General features: G+C 43.1%; 1 protein-coding gene across 10 annotated transcripts in view; it reads left to right on the top strand.

Annotated features, from left to right (window-relative positions):
* Positions 1-818: 818 nt before the first annotated feature.
* HAGHL (hydroxyacylglutathione hydrolase like) overlaps positions 819-21,900 on the top strand; it is a 57,833-nt gene continuing 36,751 nt past the window's right edge. For 3 of the 10 annotated variants that reach the window (XM_021006668.2, XM_021006670.2, XM_021006671.2), the window contains exons 1-7: positions 819-1,002; positions 1,521-1,666; positions 7,063-7,187; positions 10,210-10,274; positions 18,707-18,824; positions 20,094-20,247; positions 20,517-20,620. In XM_021006668.2, coding sequence (XP_020862327.1) covers positions 7,083-7,187; positions 10,210-10,274; positions 18,707-18,824; positions 20,094-20,247; positions 20,517-20,620 — 546 coding nt within the window. In that variant the 5' untranslated portion in view covers positions 819-1,002; positions 1,521-1,666; positions 7,063-7,082. The other 7 variants (XM_021006661.2, XM_021006662.2, XM_021006667.2 and 4 more) reach the window with 7 other exon arrangements.

Below are 21,900 nucleotides of genomic sequence, written 5' to 3'. Positions count from 1 at the left end.
CGGATTGGCACTAGTAAGATAAGGTGGCAGAGCAGGAAGTAGAACTCAGGTCTCTGGACTCTAATGCCAACGATCTCACTAATGTGCCATTCTTTACTATCTGTGAACTGAGGCAGAAGCACCTCTGTGTGAGGAAGCTGGAGGGAGGGGTGTCTAGGAAGTTAGTGTGGCTCTGTTGAAGGGTGATGGGCCTGGGGTGATGGATCCCGATGGCTGAGACTGAAGAGGACTCACTTTCTAGAAGGCTGGGGGAAGGGGTAAAAAGGCAATGGGGCTGGAGGACAGTACACTGCAAACTGCAGGTGTTTGACCAGTGTTTGCTCACGGAATGAATCGAAGGAATGGGAGGGTGGGAATGAGGGAAGTTGCCTGGGAAGACCCAAGGGAAGGAGGGAAGAGGGCAGGGGCTGAAAACAGGAAAAAAAATGGGAAAGGGGAAGTGGAAAAGGACCTAGACTGGAATAAGAGCCAGGGTCAGGTGGAGTGTGCGTCTGGATGAGGCTCGGCTGGGGGAGGGCGGTGTCCCTGGGGCCACGGAAACTGGGGCAGGGCGACCTCTGAGGCAGCGACTGATAACTGCGGCAGGGGAAAATGGGCAGCTTCAGTCTGAGGGGCTAGCTTTGGAGTGGAAGGGAGCTGCTTCCTCAGGAAGGCAATATCCTGGCTAGGGTGGAGGAGGACAGGACGGAGGTTACCAAGGCCGCTTTTCTCTGAAGCTTTTGGAAATGGAGGGAGAGCTGAGGGGAGGCCGGGGGCGGAGCTGGAGGTGGGGGAGGGCGGGGCCTAGAGGACGGGGGGGAGGGGCGCTCGCTCGACGGCCGTTGGCGGCGTGCGCTCCTGGTGGGCGGGGTTGCTTCCGGGGCCAGTGACAGCCAAGGCCGGCCCCGGACTAGCCCCTGGTGTAGCCTTCGGGCTCCGCCCCCCGCTCCGCTCCTCGAGCTCGCTTCCCCCACCCCTCGCCGTTCTCGCTGTTTGGACAGGTCAGGCCAGGCTCAACCACTGGTGAGGAGAGCCCGGATCCTGGGTGGGAGACCTTCTCCCCTGACGGCGAGTGGGTAGCAGCCATAGGGGAGGGGCCGACGTGGGCGGAAGTGGAGGGGAGAAATGGGCGGGGGCGGAAGCTGGTGTGTTGGGCGGGGCGGTGGGCGGAAGTTGGCGGGGATAGGAGAAATGGAGAGAGGCTGGGAGGAGCGGGGGTGGCCAGGCCCTCTGGGAGAGTTTGTAAGAAGACCTGAGGCAGATGGGCAGAAGGTTTGGGGGTGTAAGGAGGTGGGTGATGGGAAAAAGTTTTGGGCGAGTGTCAGGAGATGAATTAAGTTGGACGAAGTTAGCCGTGTGTCTGGTTGTACATTTGGAGGGGTATTTGGAAGCGTGAGGACACTTCATTTTTACATTCTTAGTCCCTGGCTTCTCGATCGGCAAATGCCATACACCACTTCCCCCCCCCCCCTCCAATTTTACAACATGAGGAAATGACCTCAGAGATTATCTAGTACAATCCATTCATTTTACTGTTGCAGAAATTGAGGCCCAGAGAGAAGTGACTGCAAATGAGTACGCCTTTGCCTAGACCCTCGTATGACAGCTGCATTTGACTGGCACAAATTCCCCAAGTGACTGAAAATTGCTCTTCATCTACTCCTTTAAGCCTGGGCACGACCCTTAGGTGCGTTGCTTAGGCATCCTAGGGAGAAAGGAACCTATTTGGGAACTCAAAGATAATCTGACCTTCTCAACTACCGGGTCATCTGATAAATTGTGCCATGGATCTAGTCTCAAACCTATTCTGTCACTGAGATAGCTCTTGATATTCGACATGAAATCCCAAGAAACTCTCTTAGACGCACCTGAAGATCAGTGATGTTGACTCTGGACCATCTTGGCCTGACTAAACTTGAAGTTCTCAAGCCAGTCCATTCACTTGTATTCACTACCCCATGAGTACATTTAACTCACTTCTGATGCACAATTTTTTTTTCTTGACGAGGCAATGGAGGTTAAGTGACTTTCCAGGGTTACACAGCTAGTACATGTCAAGTGACTGAGGTTCGATTTGAATTCAGGTCCTGACTCCAAGGCAGGTGCTCAATCCACTGTGCCAACTTGCTGCCGCGATGGTTAATTTAAATGTATTTGGTCTGAAACACTTTGTTACGTAGTCAGGTAGGCTAAGCATTCAGCTCTTGATGGTCTCCATGTGTGTCTTAAATGATGAGCTGCCCAAAGGGCAAGAACTGGATCTGACTCAGCACAATCCATGATAAACACTTTTTGTTGTTCATGATGATGATGATGATGTTGATGATGATGATGGAGGAGGTAGGGGTTATTCTCCCTCCTGGATTATTGAATAGCTTCCAATCTCCCCCTCTGATACATTGTGCATATGCTTGTTCTGTATCAAAGGTTTGGTTTTTTTAAAACTTTTTTTTGTGTCATATGCCTCTCTGGCGTCTTGGTGAAGCTTATGGACCTCTTTTCAGAATAATATTTTTTTAATATTCATAATGGAAAGAAATTCTAAATTGCAATTAGAAACTAGTGAAAATAAAAATGTATTTTTTTCTCCATCCACGTTCACAGACCCCCTGAAATCTATCCATGGACTTCTAAGGGGTCTGTGGACCCCAGGTTAATCATTTGTGCTTTAGAGTCATCTTTGTAAAGCAGAGATATAATGACATCACTTTCCTAGTAAAAGACTTCAATTGCTCCCCAGGGCCTACAATAAGGTCCATACTCTTTAGCTTGCCATTTTGTGTTCTTCACAAGCTAGCTCTAATCTATCTTTTCAGCTACACTGTTACTTTGATTGTTCCTTTTCTTTTTTTTTGGTGGCATAGTGGAAAGGGCAATGGATTTAGAATCAAAGTATCAGTGTTTGCTACTTCTCACCTCTGTGACCTTGGCCAAATTACTGCGTCCCTTGGAGGCTTAGTTTCTTCATCTATAAACTGGGAATAATACCTGTACTACCCAACTCACAGGGTTGTTGTAAGGATCAAATGAGATGACTTATTTAAAAAGTCTTAGAAATGTAAATTGTTGTTATGTTTCAGCCAAACTAGGTTATTTGTTTTTCCTCCAAAATATCTTTAGTACTTCCTCTTATCAATCAATAACTAGCCTTTATTAAGTGCCTACTGTGGTACTGTGTTGAGGAAAACATGTGCACATAATTATGTTTAAAATATATAAAGTAAGTACAAGATAATTTCGTGGGGAAGGAGCTAGCGGCTGGGGTTGCAGTCAGGAAAACCTTGTGCAGTAGGTGGTTCTTGAGCTGAGCTTTGAAGGAAGCTGTCTTCATCCCTTAATGTCTTTGTTCATACCATCCCTTATGCCCAGAATGCCCTCCTATCTCTGCTTGTTAATAACTGTTCTTCAAGGCCCAGTCCAGGTGTCATCTCCTTCCCTGGTCCCTCTAGCTAGAAGTCAATTCATTCAATTCAGGAAGCATTTATTAAGTGCTTACTATACAGTCAGTGAATAAACATTGAACCTACTATGTGCTAGGCACAGTGCTAACCACTGGGGATACAAAGAAGGGCAAAAAAGCAGCTTACCCTCAGAGCTTACAGTCTAATGGGCGAGACAATGTGCACATAATCACGTACAAACAAGATATATTTGGGATACGTTGGAGATAGTCAACAAAAGGAAGGTGCTGGTATTAAAGGAATCAAGAAAGGCTTCTTGTACAAAGTGAGATTTTATTTTTATTTTATGAGGCAATTGGGGTTAAGTGACTTGCCCCAAGTCACACAGCTAGTAAGTATTGTGTGTCTGAAGTCAGATTTGAACTCAGGTCCTCCTGACTCCAGGGCTGGTGCTGTATCCACTGCACCACCTAGTTGCCCCAAAGTGAGATTTTAGCTGGGACTTGAAGGAAGCCAGAGAAGCTAGGAGATGGAAAAGAGGAAGAAGAGAATTCTAGGCATGAGGGACAGCCAGTGAAAATGCATGGAGTCAGGAGATGGTGTCTTATGTGAGGAACAGCAAGTAGGTGAGTGTTACTGGATCACAGAGTATATGGAGTGGAATAAGGTATAAAAAGACTGTAAAGGTAGGAGGGATCCTGGACTTTGATTTCCAAACAGATTTTATGTTTGATCCTAGAGGTAATAGGGAGCCTCTAGAGTTTGTTCAGTGAGGAGGGTTCGGGGTGACATGGTTAGACCTGTTGTTTAAGGAAGATCAATTTGGCAGCTGAGCAGAGAGAGGACTGGAGTGGGAGAGATCAAGGAGATCAAGAGAGCAGGCTATTACAGTGTTCAGTTGTGGAGTAACTGAAGCTGGGTGGCGGCAGGATCACAGCAGAGAAGAATGTATATACAAGAGATGTTATGGAGGTAAAGCTGGTAGGCCTTGGCAAAAGATTGGTTATAGAGGGTGAGAGAGAATAAGGAGTTAGGGATAACACTTAGGTTGAGAACCTGGCTGAGTGGTGGGATGCTGATACCCTTGACAGTAATAGGAAAGTTAGGAAAAGGAGAAGATTTGAGAGAAAAGATGAGTTCAGTTCTGGATATGTTGAATTTAAGATGTCTACAGGACACGTAGTTTAAGATGTCTAAAAGGCAGTTGGAAATATAATGCTGGAAGTTAGGGGTGGATAAATAGATCTGGGAATCATCAGTATAGAGATGTTGCTTGAATTAATGGAACTGATGAGATCATCAAGTGAAATAGTATAGAGAGAAAAGAGAAGAGGGTCCAGGAGAGCACCTTGTGGTCAGTGATTTGGATGAAGATCCATCAAAGGAGACTGAGGAGAGATCTAAGAGGTAAGAGGAGAAACAGGAAAGTATAGTCACAAGAACTTAGAAGAGGGTACCAAATTGCAGAGAGTGGTCAACAGTGTGAAAGGTTGTAGAGAGGTCAAGAAGGATGAGTATTAAAGAAAGGGCTGGGGCAGATAGGTGGAGCAGTGGATAGAGCACTGGCCCTGGAGTCAGGAGGACCTGAGTTCAAATGTGACCTCAGACACTCAATAGCTCTGTGACCTTGAGCAAGTCACTTAACCCCAATTGCCTCTAAAAAAAAAGGCCCCAAATATCTGGCAATTAAGAGATCACTGGTAACTTTGGAGAAAGTAGTTTCATTTGAATGATGAGATTTGAAGCCAGTCTGGAGAGAGTGAAGAGGAAAGGAAGTAGAGTCACCAATTGTAGACAGCTTTCTTGAGGAATTTAGCCACACAGAAGAGGAGTGATATGGAATGACAGCTAGCAGGGATGGAGGGGTCGAGTGAGAGGTTTTTTGAGGCTGAAGAGACATAGGCATGTTTCTAAGCAATAAGGAAAAAAACTGGTAGAGATTAAAGATAAATGAGAGGGCAGGGATGATGAAAGGGGCAGTTTTCTGGAGAAGACAGGATGTAATGACATCACTTGTGGATTTGAAGCGGTTTGTCTTGACAGGCAGAAGGTGGTACCCTTCATGTGAGACTGGAGTGAAGGAGGAGATGGTAGCAGAAGACATCCTGAGTGATGTGAGATGAGTAGGATTGTGCTCTTCTCTGGAGTTACAATGACAACATGAAAAATCACCTGCCCTCAAAGAGCTTGCATTTTAGGTTGATGCAACATTTATACAGGGAAGTTTGGTACAAGATAATTTGAGAAGAAAGGAAACGCTAAAAGCTAGGGGGATCAGAAAGCCTTCTTGTAGGGTGTATTGCTGGGCTAAGCCTTGAAGGAAACAGAGGTGAGGAGGGAGGAAATTCAGACTTGAAAGAACAGCAAGCAGGTCTGTTTGGCTGGATGGAATGGTTGAGTATGAAAGGGAGTTATATAAAATAATTCTGCAGAGGGAGGTTTGCAGTCAGACTCTGAAGGACTTTAAATACCAAGCCAAGAAATTGTTATCATAGAAGCAATGGGAAGCCATTGAGGATTCCTGAATAGGGGAAGTGACATAGTCAGTGTTTTAAAAAGATAATTTTTCCAGCTGTGTGGAGGACCATTTGGAGAAAGTGCAAACAGGGAGATCAGTTTGGAGGCTATTGCAGTAGTCCAGGAAAGAGGGCCTAAACTAATGTGAATGGAGAGAGGAAGGGATAGATTCAAGAGGGGAGGAGGAGTTAGAATTGGCAACACCTGGATATGTTGGGGTTAGGGAGAGGGAAGAGTCAAGGATGACTCCAAGACTGAGAACCTAAGTTATTGGAGGGATTGTGGTGCCCTCCACAGAAATAGGGAAGTTTGGAGGAGGCCTGATGGATTTTAGGGGAAGGGAAGGCAATAAGCATTTATGAAGTGCCTTCTATGTGTCAGGACTGTTTGCTAAGCATTTTTACAAATATTTGATTCTCACAACAACTCTGTGAGGTAGGTGCCATTATTATCCCCAATTTACAGTTGAAGAAATTATGGTAGACAGAAGTTAAGTGGCTTGACCAGGGTCACACAGCTAGTAAATATTTGAGGCTGGATTTGAACTCAGGTCTTCCTCGCTCCGGGCCTGGGATTCACTGTGCCACCTAGTTGAAGGAGTTTAATTTTGTATATATTGATTTTGGGATGCCAACAAGATATCTAAGTATAGATTTTGAGGAGGTAGTTGGTACTCCACAACTGGAATTCAGGAGAGAAATTAAGACAGGGAATATATAGATTCGGTAGTTATTATGGGATATTATGGGATTATACTATAACCAGATTAGAGTTGAGAGGGAATTTAGAATTTAGAAATTATACTCCTGGCCCCTCTCTCCCTGCCCTACCTCCCTGTCTCCCCAAGCCATTTTACAGATGAAGAAATTGAGGCTCAGAGTGGGTAAGTGACTTGAAATGATTCTTTTTCCTGTGCAGTCCTCTAGGATTTAGTTAATAGCACTCATGTAGCTCGTATCATGTCCTGCCTTCTACTGTACTTAACTGAAGATATTTTATTACCGTTAACACAAATATAAGTTCCCCAAGGGCAGGGAGGTCTCTCATCTATCTTTTTCTCCCTTCCTTAGGATTGCTCACACAGATCCTTCCTGTAGTGGACACTCAGGAAATGATTGTTAACTGACAGATTGAAAAAGTTTCATTTTCCCTAACTTTCATGTAGAGCCTGAAACTGAATGGACCATGAAGGTCAAGGTTATTTCAGTCTTGGAAGACAACTACATGTATTTGGTCATTGAAGAGAATACCAGAGAAGCCATTGCAGTAGATGCAACAGTTCCCAAAAGGGTAAGTAGGGGTTTAGGAACCTTCTCTTTGTGGGCCTCAGTCACCTCTTAAGGTGGCACCAGCCAGGGCTAACTATTCTCAAGAGGCTGGGTTGTTACAGAAACTGAAGAATTCCCGGTTTTGAGTTATTGTGCTTTGGCTAGTGAGTTATCAAGACTCTAATCAGTGTTTTTCAGTTTAAGTTCTATGTTAACTTTTAAATTATCAAAGAATTAAAATGAAAGAAGTTGAACAACAGTTAAATTTAGGAGTAAAAATTTATGAGGGATCTTTTTGGGGACCCCTTTCCTATTCAGGTGACTGGGATAGGGGAGACTGAGTAGGTGGGAATGCTCTTTTTCTAGGTCTCAAGCCGTGTAAGGTCTGCTGCTATAGTAGGTTTGGTCATAGTAATAATGGTAAAATGGCATATGAAGGAAAGGAATAAATTTATTGGGTTCTTGGCTCTGTCACTAATGTTCTGTGTGACTGTTGGTAATTCACTTCTTTTTTCTAAGATTATTGCCCCCCCCCTTTTTTGCTTTTAGGCAATTGGGGTTAAGTGACTTGGCCAGAGTCACACAGCTAGTATCAAATGTTTGGTCTGAGGCCAGATTTGAACTCAGGTCCTCCTGACTTCAGGGCCAGTGCTCTATCCACTGTGGCACCTAGCTGCCCTTTTTTGTTTTGCTTTGTTTTGTTTTTTGCATATTTCCCCATTTTTAAAGCACAGGGTTTCATTAGATGACCTTTAAGGTCACTGCTGACATTCCATATAGCCAAGGTTTCTGTGGTAATGGAGAAAGGAGATGTTACAAAGCTGAAATTGGGGGCAATTTGTTGTGTCTCTGACCTTTCTTGTGGTAATTACACTTCCCTGTCCTCCATGTTGATCATTCTGAAAGCCCTGGAGAGACACACAGCTAGTTGCCTTCCTGGAAGCCATGCCCTTTAGGGATCATGAACATGAGATATGCCCTTAAGTCTGAGATTGAGGTTATGGAATCCCTAATGCACCTGAGGGAGAACTCAGAGATCCTCATACTACCGTGGCTGTATTGGAGATGCTCCCATGTTTCCTATACACTGCTACAGCAAAATGGTGGTTAGATCAGTTACTGGGTTACCAAATTGTCCTGGGTAGAGCAAAACACATGGAGATTTGCGATTGTCTAGGGATGGGCTTTGCCTTCTCCAAGGAGGCATTTGTCATTGTCATCTGCTTGGCAACTTTCTCTTCTGAATGGATTTATTTGTGAAAGTGCCTGTGAGTTGCTCTTTCTCTTTCTGTCTCTTTTTTTTTTTGGCAGTTGGGATTAAGTGACTTGCCCGGGGTACACAGCTAGTAAGTATCTGAGTCTGGATTTGAACTCAGAACTTCAGGGCCAGTGCTCTATCCACTGCGCCACCTAGCTGCCCTGATCTTTCTCTTTTTTATGCTGTGTGCTGTAATTCCTAAATGCTATTGATCTGATGTTGATGAGTCAAGGAAAGCACGGTTGAGGAACTATGACAAAAGGCAGAGATTCAAGAAGACATGTCAATACAAAACAACTCTAAAGAGAAGCAAGTGCAGAAAGGGGGTCATTGGACTGCAGGAGCAGACGCAGAAGGAGAACACGTGGAAATGGATCCCAGCTAGAACTTAGGTCATTCTGGACCTTGGAAAGAGGCTGAGAGCGGTAGCCCTGTGCCTGCCGCCCACGGTCACTACCTCAGTCTACTTTCAGATATAACTAGAACAGTCCTGGTGCAGGCCTCGAAGCTTTTGTTGGCATGCAGCCCTCTTCTGGGCAGTCCTGCCTAACATTGCCTAAGCTTTCTATCAAAGCCTCCTGTTATTCCAACCCCTTCTGTCTTTCCCTCTCAGGTTCATAATCTCGGTCCCAAGCCTGCCTCAGGGAGGGACTCATTATTCTACATTATGATATCTTGCCTTTTGATCCTTCCAAGGTCCAACTCCAGCCGTGCTTGTGCTGTGTGGAGGGGGCTGTGTGTGTGTGTGGCCAAGGGCCTCTCTAGAGGAGGAGATATATTGGCCCATTACTAGCTGTCTGATTGCTAGATAGATTTAGGTAATTTCTGGGATAAACTATTTTTGATTATAGGGAATAAAGCCCTGACAAATGTTTAAAGGCAGTATCTTTCCTTCACCCACTTTCCTTAAATGAAACAGAAACCTCAAGGCTGTCTGGGGGATGGGCTATGCTTTCTCCAAGGAGTCCTTGTCATTTGCCTAGCAACCCTCCTCGTCTTCTGACTAGACTCATTTGGGATAGTGCCTGCTGTAATTCTTCATCTAGTTTCAGGCCTAATTGGTCTTTGCTGCTTCACTAAGAAGTCTGAGACCCTGTCATATTCTGCCTGAACCTAAACTGAAATCACGTGCAGAGGGTGGAGTCAGTGAACTTGAGAAGTCACTCACTAGGTAATGGAAAAAGCAAGAGATCTATCTTTGAGTCACAGCTCTGCCCCTTACTACGACATTCCAGAGGTTATTTAACCCTTTTGGGCCTCATTTTCCTCCTGTAAAATATGGATATTGGATTAATTAACCCCCAAGGTTCCTTTCAGTTTGGATATTCTGTGATTGTGATTGTGATTCTTGGGAAGGCTTATGCTTCATGGTGACAAAGGCCATTTGGGCTGATGGGCTGGTAGTTTCTGCTGACAAGAATGTATCAGTGCTGGTTCTAGTTTGCATTTCCCTCGGGTGCCAAAAGATCCTTTGTCAGGGTTCCTCTGTGGGAGAGGGGATTTGGGAAATTCCTTAGCATCTCACTAGCGGTTGCCTACTGACCTGACCAAATGAAGATAAGAGCTATAAGCTGCCCTGCTTTAGGGTTAGCCCTTTGCTTTGTAGGGCTTGGAGCAGGCTGACTTAATTATGTGTAACTGTGTTCCTTCCTCCTCAGTCCTATAGTCGTAAGCCTTGACTTCTTTACTCCCTCAATACCCTCATCTCTTGCTGATTAATATGGTCTCTGAGCAGAGTTCAGGAGGAAGCTGATTCTTTCTGAGGAGCACCCCAATTCTCTTTCAGTTGCTGGAAATTGTTAAGAAGGAGGAAGTGAAGTTGACAACCATCCTGACCACTCATCATCACTGGTAAGTAATTTCCCTTTGTCTAAAGATTGTTCCTCACCTGTTTCTTCTAGTCCTAAACAGTTCAACAAGACTAGGCCTATTAGAGGCAACTAGTTGGAACAGTGAATAGAGTGTTGGCTAAGAGTCAGGAGAATCTGAGTTCTAAACTGGCCTTGGACACTTGCTAGCTGTGTGATCTGGGCAGATTACTTAACTTTTATTTGCCTCAGTTTCCTCAACTGTAAAATGGGAATAATAATCGTACTTACCTCCCAGGGTTGTTGTGAGGATCAAATAAAATAATATTTGTAAAAGTGCTTAGCACAGTGCCTGGCACATAGTAGATGCTTAACTTCTTTCCTTCCTTTCTGTCCTCTCTGTATCTTTCAGAGAGGAACTTGACACTCCTCTCTTTGATGAAGGGCAAATGTGAGTCCCAGTTGTTTGGGGTCTGATTTACAGATTTACTAGCTTCTTATAATCTCTTATTACTGGATTTTCTCTTCTAAGTATTTCTTTTTAATATAAATTTGCTTTGCTCTCCTTTTTTGATTAAATTTGTGCCTTTTAAATAAAGTTAACCCATCCAGAGCTGTGCTCTCAATAGGAGACCAAACTCTCCAAGTCTCAGTGATTTTTGTGATGTCATTCCCTCCCCTTCCTTTAGGATCATCTCTTCACTGTTTGGTACTCATGCTTTTCCCATCCGTATTTTGTCCCAACTTCCCCAGTCAACACTCCTGGTTCTCCTAGACCTCATAAGACCTTACCTGTCATAGACCTTACCTGTCTCCTTTTGATTTTAGATCCTTCCTGCCATTATTATTGTTTTTCTTTTTCCTTGCTTTTTGGTGAGGCAGTCAGGGTTAGGTGACTTGCCTAGGGTCACACAGCTAGTAAGTGTCAAGTGTCTGAGGCCGGATTTGAACTCGGGTCCTCCTGACTCCAAGGCTGGAGCTCTATCCACTGCACCTCCTGGCTGCCCTGAGGTATTATTATTGTTTTATTTATATTTTCTCATTCTTGCTCAGGGGAAGAATTGTTAAGTTGTCATAGGATCATAGAACCCCACAGTTGGAAGAGACCTCAGAGAGATCCCTGTCTAAGCAGGAATCTCATCTATAACATTCCTGACAAATGGTCAGACAGCCACTGTGATACCTGGGGTCCTCATGTTGAAGAGAATGAAGCATGGACTCAAAGTGGCTTAATAAGGATGCTTGAAGAGGAGTTAGATTCATTCTCTTTGGCTTCAGAGGACAGGACTAGGAACAATGAGTGGAAGTTATGAGGGGGTAGATTTTAACTCAATATAATGGAATGGATCTACTTTAGAGATAGTGAAACCTCCTCACTGGGAGGGAGTCTTCAAGTAAGGCCAAGGGATCACCTGTCAGGAATGCTGTGAGATTCCGTGAATCTTTTACCCTTGGGAAAGCTTGACCTTGAGTCAGTGTCACAGCCCAAAGGATTGCATACAGCTGTCTTTTATGCTGTGGTGCCATTTGAAGAAACCAGAAACCACAGGTCCTGTGTGTGCCCCTTGCTTCCCTGAGTAAAGTGAGGACAGATTCAAGGAAATTAGAGTTCTGGGGTAGGACACCTTTAGTTGTAACCTGTGTATCAGTTTGAATTATTTTGAGGTTATGGGAAACCCCTGTCTACCTTTATGGTATTTTCTTTTTTGCCCTTGATTGGTGATCAGAGAAAGAGAACTCTACTTAGTCAAGTGTTTGGGGAGCACCCAAATCTGCCTTCCATGGCAATGAGGGGGCTTCTGGATTGGCTGAGGATCATCCTGGGATTATAGAACTACAAAAGAGCTCCCTAATAGCCAAGTCCCATATCATCTGTCTGAGTATCTTTTTAAAAAAAATTTATTTTATTAATTTATTTTGATTTATCAACAATCACTTCCATATGCTTTTGAGTTTAAAATTTTTCTTGCCCTTCCTCCCCACCGCCCTCCCCAAGATGGCACACAGTCTCATATATGCTATACATTTACATTCCTTTTAAACATATTTTCACATTAATGAAGTTGTAAGTAAAAATTAAAACCAATAGGAGGAACCATCAGAAAGAGGAAATAAAACTCAACAGAGGAGAAAAAAAAAAGATAGCGATTCAACTTTAACAGTTATGATCACTGTGTCTTTTTCTCCATCCTTTTTTTGCCCTGTTTATGCTTTTCTTTCTCTTTTCTCCCCTTCACTAGTGTTTTGCTTTTGACTGCTGCCTCCTTCAGTCTCTCCTCCCTTCTATTATTCCTTTCCCTTTTCTTCCCCTTTGCCCTTACTGCTTCTTCCCTCCCTTCTATTCCCCCTCCCTTTTCTTTCCCCTTTTCCCTCCTACTGCCTATAAGGCAAGTTAGATTTCTATACCTAACTGATTATGTTATTCCCTTCTTGAGCCAAATCTGATGAGAGTAAGGTTCAAACAATGCTCACCCCCTCCTCCTTTCCCTCTGCTGTAATAGGATTTTCTGTCTTTTCCTGTAATGTAATTTACCCTTGTCTGCCTCTTCCTTTCTCAGTATATTTTCTAAGATCAGACTAATCCACTTACTTGGATCCATTTAACCCACTTGATTAGATTTTTTTTTATCATTACATCAAAGTCAACTAATATCCACCCCCTTTATGTATACTCCTTTAACATGGTGTAATAACAATACAGTTCTCAAGAGTTGCAAGTGTCATCTTCCCTTGTAGGGATGTAAACAGTCCGCCCTTATTAACAACATTTGTATCTTTCTGTCCCATTTACCTTTTTATGTCTTTCTTGAATCTTGTACTTGAAGATCAAATTTTTTGTTGAGCTCTGGTCTTTTTATCAGGAAGGTTTGGAAGTCCCCTATTTCTTGAATATCCATCTCCTCCCTTGAAAAATCATGCTCATTTTTGCAGGGTAGTTGATCCTTGGCTGCAATCCAAGCTCCTTTGCCTTATGGAATATCATGTTCCACCCTGCGGTCTTTTAATGTAGAAGCTGCAAGGTCCTGTGTAATCCTGACTGTGGTTCCATGATATTTAAATTGTTTCTTTCTGGCTGCTTGCAGCACCTTCTCTTTCATCTGGTAATTTTGGAATTTTGCTATTATATTCCTTGGCATTGTCAATTTGGGATCTCTTTCAGGTGGTGAGCGGTGTATTCTTTCTATGGTTATTTTACCTTCTGGTTCTAGGACTTCCGGGCAGTTTTCCTTTATGATTTCCTGAAAGATACTGTCCAGGCTCTTTTTTTCATCATGATTTTCAGGTAGTCCAATGATTTTTAAATTGTCTCTCCTGGATCGATTTTCCAGGTCAGTTGTTTTACCGATGAGGTATTTTATGTTTTCATCCATTTTTTCATTTTTTTGTTTCTGTTTGACTGATTCTTGCTCTCTCATAGAGTCATTAGTTTCCATTTGTCCAATTCTAGTTTTTAACAGATTTTCTTCTGTTAGTTTTTGTACTTCCTTCTTCACTTGGCCAATTGTATTTTTAAGGGATTTGTTTTCTTCAGTGTACTTTTTTCCAGGGACTTGTTTTCTTCAGTGTACTTTTTTTCCAGTTGGCCAATTGTATTTCTTAAGGATCTTTCTACCTCTCTCATTAGACTTTTAAAATCCTTCTTGAGCTTTTCTAAGAAGGCTTTTTGGGCTTCAGACCAGTTCATATTCCCTTTTGATGTTGCAGATGTGGGTTTGTTGACAATGTTGTCCTCTTCAGAATTTCTGTCTTGATCTTCACTCTTCTCATAATATGAATCTATGGTAAGTTTCTTTTTACTCATGGTTTCTTTATTCCCTGGCCTTTAAAGAGATTGAGCTCTCCTGCTGGGGAACAGAGGGCACTGACCCAAGCTTCTTGTGTTGGGAGCCTAGGTCTTGGTCACTGGCTTTGTGTGCTAGGGCCTGTTATGTTGGCAATTGGAGGCTGTAGGGTTTTGGCAGCTTACCTCATGTTGGGCTGGAATCAGCAAGGCTAGAACTTTCAGGCAATTCTAGGTTGCCTGCTTTTCCTTTCCTTTAGCTTTCTTCAGCTCCTTTCAGATGAATGCTGCAGGGTGCTTATCAGCCTGGGGCCCTTTGTAGTGCTGCTTCCCTTATTTTTGCTGAGGCACTGGGAGACCTGTTTGCTGGGCTGCTACACTGCTGTTCCCTGTCTTTCTTCTAGTTCACCTGTTCTAGGTTTTTTTTTTTTTGTGAGGTGATATTTTTTGGGTTTTTAGAGGTTGATAGGGGAGGGTGAGAGTGACTACCCTTTTACTCCGCCATCGTGACTCCTGGAAGCGGAGGTCTGTCTCAGTATCTTTTGAAGAATGGATACAGTTTTCATCTGTACTGACAAACACGTGGCTGTTAGCAGTGTTGGTATTGGGTACATCTAGCTTAGAGAGAATAGGGATGTGCCAATCTGGGTCTAAGAGACTTTACTTAAGGATTTGGCTAGAAAGCTAAGGTGTTACTGTATCAGTAACAAAGACAACAAAAATCATATAATTATCTCAACAGATACAGAAAAAGCTTTTGATAAAATATAACACTCATTCTTATAAAAAAACACTAGAAAGCATAGGAATTAAAGGAACCTTTTTAAAAATGATAAGTACTACACATATAAATCCGAGAGCAAGCGTTATCTATGATGAGGATTAGCTAGAAGCCTTCCCAGTAAGTTCAGAGGTGAAAGAAGAATGTCCATCATAATCACTATTATTCAATATTGTATTAGAAATGCTAGCTGTAGCAATAAGGCAAGAAAAAGAAATTGAAGCAATACAATTAGGCAGTGAGGAAATAAAACTTTCACTGTTTGCAGATGATATAATGGTATACTTGGAGAACACTGGAGCATCAAGTAAAAAAACAGGTAAAACACTTAGCAACTTTAACAAAATTGCAGGATACAAAATAAACCCACATAAGTCATCATCATTTCTATATATTCCCAATAAAAACCAGCAGGAAGAGATAGAAAGAGAAATTCCATTTAAAATAACATTACACATTATAAAATACTTGGGAGTCTATCTGCCAAGACAAACCCTGGGACTATATGAACACAATTACGGAACACTTTTCACACAAATACACATCTAAATAATTGAAAAAATATTCATTGCTCATGGGTAGGCTGAGCCAATATAATAAAAAATGACAGTTTTTCCTAAATTAATTTATTTATTCAATGCCATACCAAACTACCAAAGAATTATTTTATAGAGCTAGAAAAAATATAACAAAATTCATCTAGAAGAACAAAGATCAATATCAAGGGAATCAATGAAAAAAAATATGAGGGAAGAGGACCTCCTAGTACTTGGTTTCAAACTATATTACAAAGTGGTAGTCATCAAAACAATTTGGTACTGGCTAAGAAATAGAGTGGTGGATCAGTCGAATAGATTCAGGTACACAGTACCCAGTAGTAAATAACCATACTACTCTAGTGTTTGACAAACCCAAAGATCCAGCCTTATGGGGCAAGAACTCACGATTTGACAAAAATTGCTGGGAAAACTGGAGAGCAGTTTGGCACAAAGTAGGCATAAACTGTCTCACACCATATACCGAGATAAGGCCAAAATGGGTACATGATTTAGACATAAAGGGTAATAGAAGCAAATTAGGGGAGCATGGTAAAATGTACCTACCTGTCAACTCTTTGGATGAGGGAAGAATTTATGACCAAATGAGATAGAGAAGGTCACGGGAGGTAAAATAGATAATTTTGATTACATGAAATTGAAAAGGTTTTGCACAAACAAAACCAATGCAGCCAAAATCAGAAGGAAAGCAGAAACTGAGAAAAGCTGTTTATAGTGAGTTCCTCTGATACAGGCCTCATTTCTCAAATATATAGAGAATTGAGTCAGATTTATAAAAATAAGAGCCATTTCCCAAATGACAAATGATTGAAGGATATGAACAGGCAGTTTTCAGAAGGAGAAATCCAAGCTGTCAATAGACACATGAAAAAAAAATGCTCTAAATCTCTATTGATTAGAGAAATGCAAATTAAAACAACTCTGAGGTGCCACCTCACACCTATTAGATTGGCTAACATAGCAGAAAAGGTAAATAAATTCTCGAGGGGATGTGGAAAAATAGATACACTAATGCACTGTTGGTGGAGTTGTGAACTGGTCCAACCATTTTGGATAACAATTTGGAACTACACCCACAGGGCTATAAAACTGTGCATACCTTTTGACCCAACAATATCATTACTAGGTCTGTATCCCAAAAAAGGACAAAGAAAAAGAAAAGGGCCTATATGTACAAAAGTATTTATAGTAGCTCTTTTTCTGGTGGCAAAGAGTTGGAAATTGAGGGGATGCCCATCTGTTGGGGAATAGCTAAGGAAATTGTGGTATATGATTGTGATGGAATACTACTATACTATAAGAAATGATGAGCAAGGTGGGTTTGGAAAAACCTGGGAAGACATGAATTGATGCAAAGTGAAGTGAGCAGAATCAGGGGAACACTGTACATAGTAACAGCAATCTTGTAACAATATTCAAATGTGAAAGGCTTGGATACTCTGATCAATACAATAACCTAAGACAATTCCAAAGGATCCATGATGAAAAATGCTATCCACTTCCAGAGAGAATGCTGATGATCTCTTGAGTACAGATTGAAGCATACTTTTTTATTTTATGTTTCTTGCTTTTTTTAAAATTATTTTTTGTTGTTTTTTTTTTGCAACATGGCTAAAGTGGAAATGTTTTATATGACTTCACATGTATAAGTGATATCATACTGCTTGCCTTCTCAATGGATGGAGGAGGTGTGGGAGGGAGGGAGTAGGGAAATAAAAAATTTTAAAACAGAAATGTAAATATATATATATATATGTATATGTATATATGTACACATAACACATATATACATATATATTTAAAGAAAGCTAAGGTGTTCCACAGTTTGGGATGGGGTAGATTTCTATGTATAGATAAATAATCAGAAGATGTAGTTTGAGACAACTTCTTCAATATATTAGTTGTGTGTAGAGTTGGAAAGAACTCAAGATTTGGAGCGAGAGGGTTTGGTTTGACTCTAGTTCTGCTACTTACTATTGTTGTCCTTGGTCTAGTCACTTTACTTCATTGAGGCTTTGTTTCCTCATCCATAAAATGAGGGGTTGGACTAGATGAGCACTAAGGGTTCTTCATCTCTAAATCTGTGGGATCCTAAGTAATTTCACCTTTCTGATCTCAGTTTCCCCATAAGTCAAATGGGACTAATAACACTTGTACTACCTGTCCACAGGAGTGTTATGAAGAAAGAATTTTTTTGAACCAAAGAACACTATGTCAATGTAATTGAACGATTATCGCTTTTCTGCTTTTCTTTTTTAAAAATCAAATCATACAAAACACCACCCCCCTTCAATCTTAGAGACCTGTTCTTATTGTATGGAGTATATACTGATGGGTGTACACGAGAAAGAAGAAAGAAGGTGCTAGGACCAACATCAAGAGAGTCAGATCAGGGTGGGGTGTATCTCTGAATCCACGGGATTCAGAGGAAGGCCAGTGGCCTCCTGCCTTAAGTTGTGAGTTCAAGGATCAGTGTAGAAAGTGGTGAAAGGTGAAGAAGGCCTTGAGGGCAAAGCCAATGAATCCTCTGCTTGGTGGCAGATGGAGGAGCTAATACACCAGGCAGCTTGTGGAGGGTCAGTGAACCCAAGACCTAGGATAGGATGCTTTACATGTATGTGGTGGCACCCTGGGAGCAACTTTCTAGGGGCCCTGAAGCAGACATAAGGACCAAGACAGGGCAGAAAGTGGGTAGGGGAAATCCCTTGTCTCATAGCATCATAGTCTCTAATAATTGCATTATTTAATAATGCAGTTATCCCTTCAGCATTACTGGAGTCAGGGGCATAGCACCCCTGTGTAAAATTTTTTGGCCCTTAGTACCAGAGAAGAAGTCTGAATTATTATGGTATTAAAAGATAAAATATAATATAATACTGTACATATATTTGATACATTTCTGAATTTCTAAACCTTTCTGTGGTGTTTGCTGGCTTTCCTGTCTTGTTTGCAGCTTCTGCAGAACTCCCCCCAAATTCCCATTTAACTTCTTATGCTGACCCGAGATACATTGAAACCACGATGGGGAAAGTCTTGACATGGGAGGGATAACTGTAGTTAGAAGGAACCTTTGGAAGCCCTCTAGTAGAACCTGTACAAGGAACTCTTTCATGTCTGATAAGTATCTCTTTGAAAGCAACTCTTTGAAAGATCTCCAGTGATAGGGAAGCCACGGTCTCCTGAGGCAGTTCATTCCACTGTTGGACAATGATAGGAAGTCACCTCTACCCATTGCTTCTCATTCTGCTCTCTAGGATCAAGGCTCCCACTTAGGTTTTTGGAGCTGGGGGAAGGGAATATGGGATATAGAGAACTGTGGCTTATCTGGGGTCCTTGAAACCTTCCTGTCTATGCAGGGATCATTCCAGGGGCAATGAGGAGCTGGTGCAGCTGTGTCCAGGGCTCCGGGTGTATGGTGCTGATGAGCGCATTGGTGCCTTGACACACAAGTTGACTCACAACCAGGAGCTCAAGGTACTGTGGCAGAGTCAGCTGTTCCCTTCTGTCCTTGCCTCCTCTTGGATGTCCTGTTCTCAAGTATGCCGCCTTACCTCCCCCCCATTGCTTAGCTCTGGGAACTTTCAGGGTTAATTAGGCTGTTGGGCTGGAAGCAGGGACCAAGAGTTATCAGGCATAGGACAAGCAAGTCACTGCTAAGCCTCTTAGCACGACCATTTCTGAGTTTCACTACCCTGAGAGAGATATGAGGAGGAGGAGGAAGATCCAGGTTCTATGCCTAGGAGGCTCAGTCTTTTTGGGAAGACATGGAAAACAAAAAGGAACGATGCATATCCGGGTATAATCTAGTTGCCCAAGGGCATGGAGGGGTGCAGAATGAGGGCACTGAGCATAGATTGGATGCCCAAAACTCTGGTCCTGCTCACATTTTCTTGTGTGACCTTGGGTAAACCATATGGATTCTCTGTTCTCATGTGCCTCTATCCGTCCTTTGTGGAGAACCACATGGCAATAGAAGAGACAGGCCCAGGGATAGACGCTGGGTGGTTTCCAAGCAGCTGAGATAAGCTTTGGCCAGGAGGGGGCATCCCTGAACCTTGTAATGAGTTAGTGAAATCTCATTGTTTCCCAGGTCTCAAGATGTAGGAGGGGGTTTTAAAGGATGAGGCTAGCTCTCTTTGGTCTAGCAAATAAATATTTCAGTTGGAGGCAGTGTGGTGCAGCAGGAATAGCACTGGGTCTCAGTTTTGCCACCAGCTTGTGGCCTTGAGCAGGTTGCACCTAGGAAGGCCTCATTATCTTTAGCGGAACAAGGGGGTTGGACTCGATTATCTCTAAAGTCCCTTCCTACTCCAACATTCTGTGTTCTAAGGCCAGCCAGACCAAAGGCTTCATGGTGCCCTTTTATGTAGAATGGGTTCTAGAAATTAGGGGGAATGGTACCACCAAGTCTGTTTGTCTTCAGAAACCTGCCCCGATCCTAGGTGAGGCGTGCAGAGGACACAAACCTTTGTCTCAGTCTTGTTTCCTTTTTGCTGGGTGTCCTCCTCTGTCCCCTGCACTGGGTCTGTGGTGGAATTTGGCCCTTGTCCATTGGCGTCCTACCATGAAAGTGAGAGAGATACCATACCTGGAAGAAAGGTATGGGATAGGGGTTACAGATACTGTCTCAGTCAACTTGGGAGCACACCTTGGGTCAGGGGTTGGGGCAGGGGTGACAGGGTAAGGGGAGGGAAAACTAGTAAGGCTTCAGGCAGTTTCCTGGTCCTTCCCTTCCCTCTGCAGTTTGGAGCCATCTGTGTGCGGTGCTTGCTCACACCTGGCCACACCTTGGGCCACATGTGTTACTTCATGTGGGAAGACAACTGTCCAGATGCTCCAGCTGTGTTCTCAGGTACCTGGAGGTGCTTCTTTGTGTTGCATACGCCTAGGAGCCAGGGTGAGCAAGAATGGGAGGGAGTACTTTGGTTTTCCTTTGGGACTGTAGTTGGCATCATTCCCTGTACATTCTCCTTTGGCTGAGGTTGTGTGTGGGTGTCTTGTCCCGATGGGACCATTCCAGCAGACATAGCATGACAATTTTGTCCACCTCCTGCCATCTGGGCTTGTGTGTGGCTGTGTGTCTCTTTCCTCTGTATTGTGTCACTCTCCATGATGTCCCTTTCCCCTGGCAACTAGAAAGAACTTCCAACCTCCTTCCCTGAACAGGCGATGCCTTGTTCATCGGTGGTTGTGGTCGACTCCTGGAGGGGACAGCAGAACAAATGTACCGGAGCCTCAATGAAACACTGGGGACTCTGCCCAAGGAAACTGTGAGCACCTATTCTTAGCCTGCTTCCCTTTCCTCATCTTCCTCTTGCAGTCTTACCACATTTTTCTTCCAGAGGCTAAATCCTCCCCCTTGGGAGGCTTTAGGTAGAGCTGGGGATGAGCTATCTGATGTCTGTCTCTTTGGTTTCCCTGACCCTACTGAATGACATCCTCACTGGGGCCTGATACTTCCAGGCTGCTGGGATGAGAAACAGAAATGTAGTACCTAGTCCTAAAGGACCCTGAAGTATGGAACTCAGGGAAAGTAAGGGGGCAGGAGAGCCAAGAATCTAAACCTGTAGGGGTCAGTTCACCTGGATTATGTCTGTAAGGGACAGATGACTTAGGTTTGTCAGGCATGGCTGGCAAACAGAACCTAGAATCTAGCCTAGTAGCCTCTTGATTAGCTAACTGTATGCCTGCCCACAATTGGAAGCTGGGGGCTTTGCCACTGAGTGTCAGGGGATGCATTAAATAGAGAAAAAATGAAGAGAATGAAATGGCTAGAGTATGGGACCTTCCTGCCTAGGTCTATAACCTTGCTGGAACTGTATAAAAATCCATTTGTTCACCATAATTGAAGTAAGTGGTTAATATCCATTCTTCCTTCTGTTGTGTTTAGGAATGCTGTTGCTTAGATGGCCAAATAGTAGTGATGTACTTAATCTTTTCTGCTTACTTTCCCAAATTTGGAGCATTCTTGGGAGACCAAATAGCTGGCTGTATTCATCTATGTCCCATATAACTTTTGCCTTATGTTATAAATATTATGGACCAGTCTTTTAATTCCTTAGTAGGATTTGTTCTCTGAAGCATGTCTCCAGTAGTGGAGAGGGGCAATCTTGAGCTAGCCATATTTTCTCACTTGTTTCCCCTTGTAGACAACATACTTTTCTTTGGGGGGCGGGAAGTAACTGGCAAGGTTAATTAAGGGTCAGATAAGGATTAGAATCAGGATTCGGTCTGTGGCTAGGCCTAGGGTTCAGTCAGGGATCAGGATTGGAGGTGATCCTGTGATTGGGGTTAGGGGCTCAGTGTATGTAATAGGAATAAGCTAATTGATTTAGATGGGGTTTTCACTTATACGTCTCCAAGACTAGAAATGTTACCTAGACCTACAAGGCTAAATACTGGAATGCTTTAGTCTTGGGTTTTAGTCTGTACTGCCACTTTGATCCTATGTGTGATTAATCTGGGCCCTTGGCTTTTCTCTCTTTTCCCTCTGTCTATAGTCCTACAACTGGCATGAGTTCTAGAGAGCCAGCCTAGGATTAGAAAGGGG

This window comes from Phascolarctos cinereus, unplaced genomic scaffold (assembly GCF_003287225.1).
Source record: "Phascolarctos cinereus isolate Bilbo 61053 unplaced genomic scaffold, phaCin_HiC Scaffold_4;HRSCAF=312, whole genome shotgun sequence".
NCBI classification, from domain to species: Eukaryota; Metazoa; Chordata; class Mammalia; order Diprotodontia; family Phascolarctidae; genus Phascolarctos; species Phascolarctos cinereus.
The sequence above is the reverse complement of the archived record's forward strand: the minus strand, read 5'-3'. Positions and strand labels throughout refer to the sequence as shown.